Source organism: Cyclopterus lumpus, chromosome 5 (genome assembly GCF_009769545.1).
Source record: "Cyclopterus lumpus isolate fCycLum1 chromosome 5, fCycLum1.pri, whole genome shotgun sequence".
NCBI lineage: Eukaryota > Metazoa > Chordata > Actinopteri > Perciformes > Cyclopteridae > Cyclopterus > Cyclopterus lumpus.
This window is the reverse complement of record NC_046970.1, coordinates 24,239,136-24,249,135: the sequence shown is the minus strand read 5'-3', so window position 1 is coordinate 24,249,135 and position 10,000 is coordinate 24,239,136. Positions and strand designations below refer to the sequence as shown.

The 10,000-nt window shown below is 43.8% G+C and overlaps 1 protein-coding gene across 1 annotated transcript in view; it reads left to right on the top strand.

The window, feature by feature from the left end:
* il17rd (interleukin 17 receptor D) overlaps positions 1-7,295 on the top strand; it is a 24,393-nt gene extending 17,098 nt beyond the window's left edge. Inside the window, exons 5-17 of the mRNA XM_034532470.1 lie at positions 1-113; positions 621-741; positions 913-957; positions 1,323-1,474; positions 1,784-1,849; positions 1,948-2,002; positions 2,380-2,490; positions 3,197-3,381; positions 3,463-3,578; positions 4,650-4,901; positions 5,491-6,015; positions 6,238-6,521; positions 7,171-7,295. The exon at positions 1-113 is cut by the window's left edge and continues 6 nt beyond it. Coding sequence (XP_034388361.1) covers positions 1-113; positions 621-741; positions 913-957; positions 1,323-1,474; positions 1,784-1,849; positions 1,948-2,002; positions 2,380-2,490; positions 3,197-3,381; positions 3,463-3,578; positions 4,650-4,901; positions 5,491-6,015; positions 6,238-6,521; positions 7,171-7,295 — 2,150 coding nt within the window. The remainder of the gene's footprint in view (positions 114-620; positions 742-912; positions 958-1,322; positions 1,475-1,783; positions 1,850-1,947; positions 2,003-2,379; positions 2,491-3,196; positions 3,382-3,462; positions 3,579-4,649; positions 4,902-5,490; positions 6,016-6,237; positions 6,522-7,170) is intronic.
* Positions 7,296-10,000: the final 2,705 nt, after the last annotated feature.

The following is a 10,000-nucleotide window of genomic DNA, read 5'->3' as shown; positions in this document are numbered from 1 at the left end:
AACACATTAAAGGCTTCCGGGTTTACCTGGAGGACAAGAACCCAGAAGGGAAACGGTGTCAGCATCTCCTCCTCAAGGACCCTCGGCAGCTCAACTGCTCCTACAAGGACACGGTAGGAACCCCCGAAATCACGCCGGGGGGGGGGGGGGGGGGAGGAAGAAGGACGCTCCCTTCGTCTCCTCCGCAGACCGAAGCGATCCCTTCCTCCCTTTAGACCTTTAGAGATGGACTCCTTCACGCGGCTCGGTTATCCTTCCTAAGACCGTCTGGTACTCCGGTGTCTCCTTCGTTTCCTCGCGGGCGCTTTCTCATTACGTCTCCTTCGACAGCGAGGACGTGAGGAAAGGTCGCGAGGACGCGAGGAAAGGTCGCGAGGACACGAGGAGGCGAAGCTGCTAAATGATAACAAGAAAAATCCTTGGTTCTATAACGTCGGCTTGTATGGAAAGCGTAGGACGCGCTGGTGTCTCCTGGCTCTAAGCTCCTCCTAGAAGCCTCCTCGTCTCCTTGACCACTTGGCGCGGTGGTGCACGGGGGATCGATTCCCAGCTCAAGCGAGGAAGCACACTGTTGCTCAGTGTTTCCTTCTCTGACCCAGGTTTATTGTGTCATCGTGCAGAAGCTGAGCAGCCAGCCGTTCGGCGGTCTGACCTTCGACACCGACTACATGGTTCGCGTGGTTCCTTTCCCGACTCTGATGAACGAGAGCTTCTTCCCTCCGTCCTTCCTCAGGACCAACTGTGAGTCCAGCACGCCTCCATCCGTCGTGTGCTCATTAGCTTAGCTTAGCACACACACTGGCGGCGGGGGGAAACTGCTAGCCCAGCAGAAATGATCCCTTACAACAAATTAAAAATGCTTAAACTGCGAGTCGTTATCATAACTCTCAAGTGTGTTTTCTTATCTTCCAGCGTGTGAAGTCCTCCTGGGATCAGACAACCTGGTTTGCAAACCATGTGAGTTTTATCTTGGACAGAGTTTAAAGGTTTAAAGGTTCTTTAGAGTAAGATACAAGGAAAACGTGTCCACAAGCTTGGTTTTTTTTTTCATTTATAAATGTACAAAAGGAATTTAATCCAATCGGCAGCAGCCGTGAAAAAGCTTTTTTGTCGTCTGATATGTGTAATAAGAGAGGAGCTATACCGAATTGATCGAGAAAACACGGTAAACGTGGAGAAAGTTGCATTAAAAGCACATTTTAAAACGGGAAGAAATCAGAAACCAGGGAATAAGTTATCTTTAATTTACACCTTTGGACACGTTGGTGATGGAATAGTCGGCACAAGAGAGCGGAGGTTTATTTTCTGTGTTTTCTGTGCAGTCTGGAAGCCGAAGACCCTGAACGTGTCCCAGCTGGGGTCGAACCTCCACGTGGCGTTCGACCAGGCGCCGGCCTCCTTCGGCTTCCACTTCTACTTCCTGTTCTACAAGCTGCGGCAGGACGGACCCTTCAGACAGCAGCGCTGCAAACCGGTAAGTCCGGTTCAGGGTTCGGGGGAAGCACTTACGGGGTTTCCCCACGTGTGTCCTGGAAATCCCGAAAAATATGAAATATCCCGAGGAAGCTGTGAACACCTGTGGATCGACCCCTGACCCCTCGTGATGAGCAGAGGTTCAGGTTTCAGTGTGCAAGTTGTTGCTCACTGAGAGGAAGATGGCCGTCATTCAAACGACACTGTGCCTGTTTTTGTTTTGTACGTTGTGGGAATTCGTTACGATAAGCTTGTGGCGCCACCTGCAGGCCTGGCTTTTTTTTTTTTAATTGTGAATTTTTTTTATCAGGATGTGAACCAGCACAGAACTACGTGCGTCCTCCAGGACGTCACTCCGGGGACCTACGCTATCGAGGTACCTGAACGCAGCGCTACATTCACACGTCACACCTGTGAATGTCATTTTTTTTCCTTTTTCATTCACAACGTTTTTTTTCCTCTTTTCTCCGTCAGCTGAGAGACGACGGCAACACGACCAGGAGGCAAACTCAGTACCACGTCGGCCGGGGTGAGAGAGAGAGAGAGAGAGACACACACACACACACACACACACACACACACACACACACACACACACACACACACACACACACTAAAAGGAGCTATTAATCTCTATAAATGTCGAGGGCTTTGACTGATGATTATTTTCATCATCTGTATTTTTACATTAAAAGTTTTACATCATCTTTTCCTCCTGTTCTGCACTCTGAGCCCGCCCACTTTTTGGTCGACCAATGAAATGAGAAGGATTTGATTTAAGTCCCTCCTTTTAACTGCACGCCGCTCAATTATTCAGTGAAAAAGTGTCTCACTTCCATTTCACTGGGACTTTAATGAAGGGATTCTTTTGTTCTCATGACGGGTGCGTTTGTTTTCCCCCTCCAGTCCACTCCCCATGGGCGGGGCCTATCCGTGCCATGGCCATCACGGTGCCTCTGGTCCTCATGTCGGCCTTCGCCACTCTCTTCACTGTCATGTGTCGCAAGAAACAGCAAGGTGAGAGCGTTGATGGTTTTTTAAGTCGCTTCCTATGAATCGTAACAAAGTACTTTGACTCAAGTACTTGTACACAAGTACCAGTTCGTTGTTCTATACTTGAGTATTTACATTTTTATGCTACTTCTTAGACGTCAAATATTTTTGATAGAATACATACAATAAATAGACGTGTGTGTGTGTATTCAAGGCTCACTTTCATGGTTTTTACACTTCTGCATGTAGAATTAGTAATCCTAAGGAAATGAAATAAAGTAATATGGAGATTTTTAAATAAAATGATGGAGTGACAGAATAAGAACCATCGACATACAGAGAAGAGAACATTATATTTATTGAAATATATATATATTTATATATATTTAAAAATATATATATATATATTCTTTATTTTCTATTTATATATATTTATATATATTTATTTATATATATTTTTTTTAAATATAACATTGTAATAATAAGAAAATATATAAAATAACTACTATTTGAAATATATGATAGAAAAAACACTAACGGGCAACATTTTACTGCAAAAGGACCGCTTTTAATAGTTATTTACATACTTTTACTTGATCGAAGTTTTGATGCAGTGGAGTATTTTCAATACATTGTGGTATAAGTACTTCTACTCCAGTAAAGGATCTGAATACTTCCTCCCTTGCTGGTTGCCGCGAAATTATTCTAATACGTTTTGTCTCCTCCCCAGAAAACATCTACAGCCAGCTGGACGAGGAGAGCAGCGAGTCGTCCAATCACAGCGCGGCGTTGAACGCGGAGCGGCCGTGGCCCCGCCCCAAAGTCTTCATCTGCTACTGCAACCGAGACTGTCCCAAACACGTCGCCGTCATCCAGAGCTTCGCCTACTTCCTGCAGGACTTCTGCAGCTGCGAGGTGAGACAGAAAGCACTCGATGTCCGGGCGAAGGGGCCTCTGAGGGGCTCGGTCAGTGAATCCTGGTTCTCTGGTGTTCAGGTGGTTCTGGACCTCTGGGAACACCTGGAGATGTGCAGGGAGGGTCAGATGTCGTGGCTCAGCCGACAGCTGGACGAGGCCCACTTCATCGTCACCGTCTGTTCCAAAGGACTACGGTACTGCCTGTCTGTCTGTACGTCTGTCTGTCTGTCTGTCTGTGTCTGTCTCTCTGTGGCTGTCTGTCTGTCTCTCTGTGTGTCTGTCTGTCTGTCTCTGTGTCTGTCTGCATGTCTGTCTCTTTGTCTGTCTATGTGTCTGTGTCTGTCTGTCTGTCTCTCTGTGTGTCTGTCTGTCTCTGTGTCTATCTGCCTGTCTGTCTCTTTGTCTGTCTATGTGTCTGTGTCTGTCTGTCTGTCTCTCTGTGTCTGTCTGTCTGCCTGTCTGTCTCTTTGTCTGTCTATGTGTCTGAGTCTGTCTGTCTCTCTGTGTGTCTGTCTGTCTGTCTGTCTCTCTGTGTGTCTGTCTCTGTGTCTGTCTGTCTGTCTGTCTCTTTGTCTGTCTATGTGTCTGTGTCTGTCTGTCTGTCTGTCTGTCTGTCTCTTTGTCTGTCTATGTGTCTGTGTCTGTCTGTCTGTCTCTTTGTCTGTCTGTGTCTGTGTCTGTCTGTCTGTCTCTCTGTGTGTCTGTCTCTGTGTCTGTCTGTCTGTCTGTCTGTCTCTTTGTCTGTCTGTGTCTGTGTCTGTCTGTCTGTCTCTCTGTGTGTCTGTGTCTGTCTGTCTCTGTGTCTGTCTGTCTGTCTCTCTGTGTGTGTCTCTCTCTCTCTCTCTCTGACCACAAAGAATGACCAAACAAATTAAATAGTAATAAATACAGAGATAATAACAATAATGATCATTATTATTAATGATCGTATTGCCCTCGATGGACTGGCGGCCTGTCCAGGGTGTCCCCTGCCTTCGCCCTATGTCAGCTGGGATAGGCTCCAGCGCCCCGCGACCCTAATGAGGATAAGCGGTATTGAAAATGGATGGATGGATCATTATTAAAATCACTGTCCCAAAAACCAACAAAGTAAAAAAACAATCACAAATAGTTGTTTATGTTTATGTTTTCACATGCATTATTATTTTAATAATGTAAATTAAAGCCGTTTTACCTGAAGTTCACTACGATGTGTTATTGACGCCGAGGCTTGAAACGCATCTTTTATTTATTATTTGTATTTGTATTGATTTCCCTTCTCACAGCTACTACATAGAGAAGAAGAGCCGCAGAGGGAAGACGCCAGTCAGCCGCCGATGTAACGGCAGCAGCAGCTCTCCGATTGGTGGATCCGGCGGCGACCTGTTCATTGTGGGCGTGGCCATGATCGCGGAGAAGCTGCGGCTGGCGAAGCAGAGCGAGGGGGGCGGAGCTCAGGAGCTGAACCGCTACATGACGGTTTATTTCGACTACTCCTCCGAGAACGACATCCCCACCATGTTGAGTCTGGCTCCCAGGTAAGAAAACCACCGCCCTCTGGACAAAATAACAGAAACGCCTCCAAAAACAAACAACAACAACAACAAACGCGACGCCGGTTTTTGAAACCGGGAATTAAATAGGATTATGTTTTGATTCTGCTTCCATTTAGGATCCTCCTGTTTTTAGGTATTTATATAGCTAATATAATTATATTTACTGGAATACATTCATCAGATGCAGCTAATTAATGTTAAAACCTTTTATATAACTTACTACAAATTACTAAAAGGCTCAAATTAAACATCCCTGCACGCCGTTACTTTCAGGAAGTACTTCCTTCTGACCCCGTTTCTAGAGGGGGGGGGGGGGTTGAAAGGCTCCAGGACTTAATTTAGACCCCCGGTTCCTGCAGTGCCCTGCAGAAGGTTCCTGCAGAACATCCATTAAATGTGCTCTCTGCTTCGGTGTAATAAAAGAAACCCGGCCAGTCAATCGATGCATTTCGTTCTCTTAAATCTTTATTGCGTCGTTCCGCCTCACGTAGTTTCTCCCACGTCGTACCGTAGCGGAAAGAAGAAGAAGAAGAAAAAACATGCTAATTTAATTGTGATCTCCCGTGTCCAGGTTCAAGCTGATGGACCAGCTGCCTCAGCTCTTCAGCCGGCTCCACGCCGCTCAGTCCGGTTTGGCCGACCGCCGCGAGTCGCAGCCGCTCAACGTCTCCAGGAGGAACTACTTCCGGAGCCGGTCCGGACGCTCGCTCTACGTGTCCATCTGCAACATGCACCAGCACATCAGCCAGAACCCCGATTGGTTCGAGAAGCAGCTCTCCCCTCGTTCGGGGGGCGGTCCCTCGGCGGCCTCCTCCTCGAAGCGCCCTCCGTCCCCCGCCGCCCCGGGTCCGAGCCCTCCTCCGAAGCCCGCCGCCCCCCCCTCCGCCGAGGCTCAACCCGAGCAGAGGTGCGACTCCGGCGTGGTGCTGAACGAGGTGGTGGTGAACGCGCCGCCGTCCCCGGGGGGAGGGGAGGGAGCGGCGAGGAGGAACGTGCTCCTGCTGGCCCCCGGCTCCAGTCCCAGTCCCAGTCCGGGTCCCTGTCCCAGTCCGGGTCTGCCACACTGCTCTCTGTCCATGCTGGGATCCACTTCAAGGTAAAGCAAGATTTGTTTCAATTGTTTTCCTGCAACGTTTTACCTTCTGAGTTATATTTTGGTCTTTTAAAGGATATTGTTTACAGGTTTATCTTTGATTGACTCGCATGCGCCAAACGGGAGAAGTTTCAGTTGGTTGCAATCTGCATTCTCACCACTAGATGTCACCAAATCCCAAACACGAGACAATATGAGACCACTCTGCTTTTCCTGCTCCTTCAGGTCCACGTCTGGATTATCTGGACTGCTACCTGAAGAGTCCTCCTCCTCCTCCTCCTCCTCCTCCTCCGCTCCCTCCATCCTCCAGGAGGGGTTGCGTCCTCTCCTCACACAGGCCGAAGAAGGCCACCGTTCCCCTCCGGAGGTCCCGCCCCCTCGCGATTCGGGCATCTACGATTCGTCCGTCCTTTCCTCGGAGCTCTCCATTCCCCTGATGGACGGACTGTCACATGACCAGGCCGACTCCTCCTCCCTGGCAGACAGCGAATCGTCTTCTTCGGGGCTGGGTAAGGCCGGCTGCTTAAAAAAATTAGAAATTACAAAAAGAGGTGTCGTCAGTCCGAAGAACGAGTAACGGCGATGAAGGAAATATTTAAAATATGTTTGTTGAATGCCCAGACGAAGACATGTTGGCTTTTTTTTTAATGATTTCGGGGCTTTTAATATTTCTTTAGGGTCTTTTAATATTTCTTTAGTGTCTTCTTTGGACTGCCTCCTTCATCCAGCTCTTTAGAAATGTTATTTTGATGTCCTCATGTATAATATAATCATATAAAGATAGGGCCACTTCACAGCTGGAGCTTTTTAAAATTATTATTTATGTTTTACCCCTTTTTATATTCACCAATTTGTGGATACGAACAAATACAAAAGAAGCAACAAAACTTTAAAAAAAAAAAAGACACAAATAAGTAACGTGAAAAATAATATAGTGCACATTTATAAAAGGTAATAATTAAATAAGATAATTAGGTTAAAAATAGAGAACGCAGGTGAAAAGCAAAGTAAGAGTGAGAGAAGAAGTACAAATTATTGTATGCAGTGTGACCTGCTTGGGTTTAGTGTCATTCATTATTACACACACACACACACACACACACACACACACACACACAATAAGTGGCGTCGCTCACGTGTGGCCGCCGTGTCTTTCAGGAGACGAAGAGCCGCCCGCCGTCACGTCGCTCCTCTGCAGCGCCGCCACCGCCTGCAAAGCGGAGCTGCACCACCATCACCACCTGGAGCACAGCGACGGACTCGCACCTGTGGCGTCGTTGTAGGGGTCCCCCCCCCTACCCCACCCCCACCCCCCGCCCACACACTCTCCCTGCCAATCAGAAGAGGAGCAGCACGGTGATGTCATCACCGGACCCCAAAGACGTCTAACTGAACGTACTTTGCTCGCTCTGCCGGGAGTATTTTTTAATTTTTTTAAAGGACTGGATCTCCAGACGCTGGCGGAGCGGACCAGTTCAAACCAAAGACTCTGCGTCTTCATTAATCGATTGATTGATTGATTGATTGATTGATTGATTGACAGCTGACTTGTGTATGTTCAGGCACTTTTTTGATGCAGGAAGACACAACGTCCTAAACGGGATGAACACAGCTCCATGAAGGCGGCTGAATGTAAATCGTGGCAACATCAGAATATATATATATATATATATATATATATATATATATATATATATATATATATATATATATATATTTTATTATTCTCAACATTTTTAGGACTAAAACCGAGTACGCACTAAATACTTTGGGGGGGAAGGGGGGGGGGGGGGGGGGGAAGGGGGGGGGGGGGGGGCATCTTTCTTTTTCATTATAAAGAGGAATTCTCTCAAAACGGAAATATTTTATCATTATTCATCTGATTTATAACGAGCAAGTGTTTTTATTTAAAATGTCTCCCGAGGCCGTTGCCTAATAATAAACTGTAAAAAAAAATATTTTTGACAAACTGTTAACTGAACAGAGCTGTCGAGAAATCTACTAAAACCTGCTAATGTGACACAATGCAGTGGAAGAATTGTGTGAAATATGTGTTTTTTTAAAGCTGGTTTCTCCACTGTGGTCGCATGTGTTAAAGTATTTAATAATAACTTCACATTTTATAGTATTTCTTTTTAATCCTTTTCTAACATCGTTGCAGGAAGCGGCGATGACGAGGGTATTTTATTTTGAAAAGTGACGCTTTTGTTGTAAAATTGGCGAAAAACACCAGAAATCAATACATTCGAATGTCGTCAAAGGAAATCAGGAAATTTTTGTAAAATAAATGTTGTAAATCAGAATTATGAGACGCATCGTGAGTTTATATGTCAGTCAACATTAATTAAATAAGTAATAATTCTGATTTAGTAGAACTTTATGACTTACTAGAATTTTGGCTTGAAACATTTTCTAATAGTAATTATTGTGATTTAATTTGAGAATATTATTTGAATAATTCAGTTTAAAAAAAAAAAGTATTTCTTTGTTCAAATGAGCTATTATTATTATTATTGATCCCATGAACATATTTCAACGACTGTCCGTTATTGATCGTTTCCATTCTTCTCAATCGATGCGTTTTAAGGTTTTATTTCCTAACTCGAGTGTTTTGAGTTGCTGCTGAAGGCGGAAAAAAGACTTCGGGAAGAAGTCAGCGTTTCCTACTTTTGTAAATAGTATTCTTATTGGTTTGTTTTCCTGGAAATGTCTGTTCTGCTTCCATTTTGTATATTTAGACAGTTGTATTACTATTCTTTCTACATTTTATGATAGAAATGTACTGTTTTATAGTACCTCCAATGTAGGAAATAGATCAAATCCATCTAATAAAATATTTGTCTTTTCATCTTTTTGCTCAATATTTGACTTTTGGGATTTAAATTCATTTAAAAAAAATGTTTTGCAGTAGCTTGAACCAGATTAATCAAACAAAAACATTAAATATATATATATTTTTTTTTAATGCAAGTTACCAAGCTGTCACAACAAGTGGTTTACCAGGTAACCAGAAGGATAAATACTTGAGTAAAATACAAATTAATGAAGCAATACTCCACAATTGGTTCTATTGCTTTACGGCTGGCGATCGTCTCTCATTTGCTTGAAGCGGACGAACAAGTTTGAGTTTTCTTGCACACTTATTTCTCTGACGTGAAGCCAGCAGACAGCTCCATAGTGTGTGAGCTGCCAGGCGTCAACGCCTAAAGCAACAGAAGCCTTTAAAGCCCAGACAGCCAGCACTGCTCTACCTTCAAAATAAAAGCCCAGGCCTGGTCAGACTAATAATTCAGTACCTGTTAATTATTTTTAGTTTATATAGGAATGGATTCTCCTCCAGTAACCTAATCTTGATAATCAGACACCTGCTGATTTATATTAAAGTTTTTGTGAATCTCAGTAAATTAAAATCATTATTATATATCTTAATTAAGTAATGTATAATTATAGTTTCACAACCTAGGTATCATATTGGCACTAGGTTTAAAAAGAAATCAGAATATATTCTATTTAAACAGGATTTTTTGTTGCTTGATGTACGATGCAAATCCTTCTTGAATTATTTAAATTGACTTTGTACAAATAAGACATACTATTTAAGTATCACTATTTTATACTAAGCGTCAAAAATAGAATTATTCTTAGAATAGTCGATTTTAGAATAACATAAATTATTGGACTATAATTATTGATGCATAAATGAGTTAATCACATTAATTCTTCAGCTGGTAAAACTGGTGCGTATCTTTACTGCTATGCATTCCACTGGATAGAGTAATCATTAATAATGCATCAAAGTGTATGAGTTCATTATATTTTGTATTCATAATCGTAATCTGCAAAGTTAAATGCTTTAAGATAAATGCAGTGGAGCAAAATGTGCAGCAGCAGAGTTAAACTTACTTTAAAACCTGCACTTTACACTAGTTTTAATTTCCACGCCTAAAAATACATCACTCAATTCAACGGCTCTTATTTTGAAGGCGCT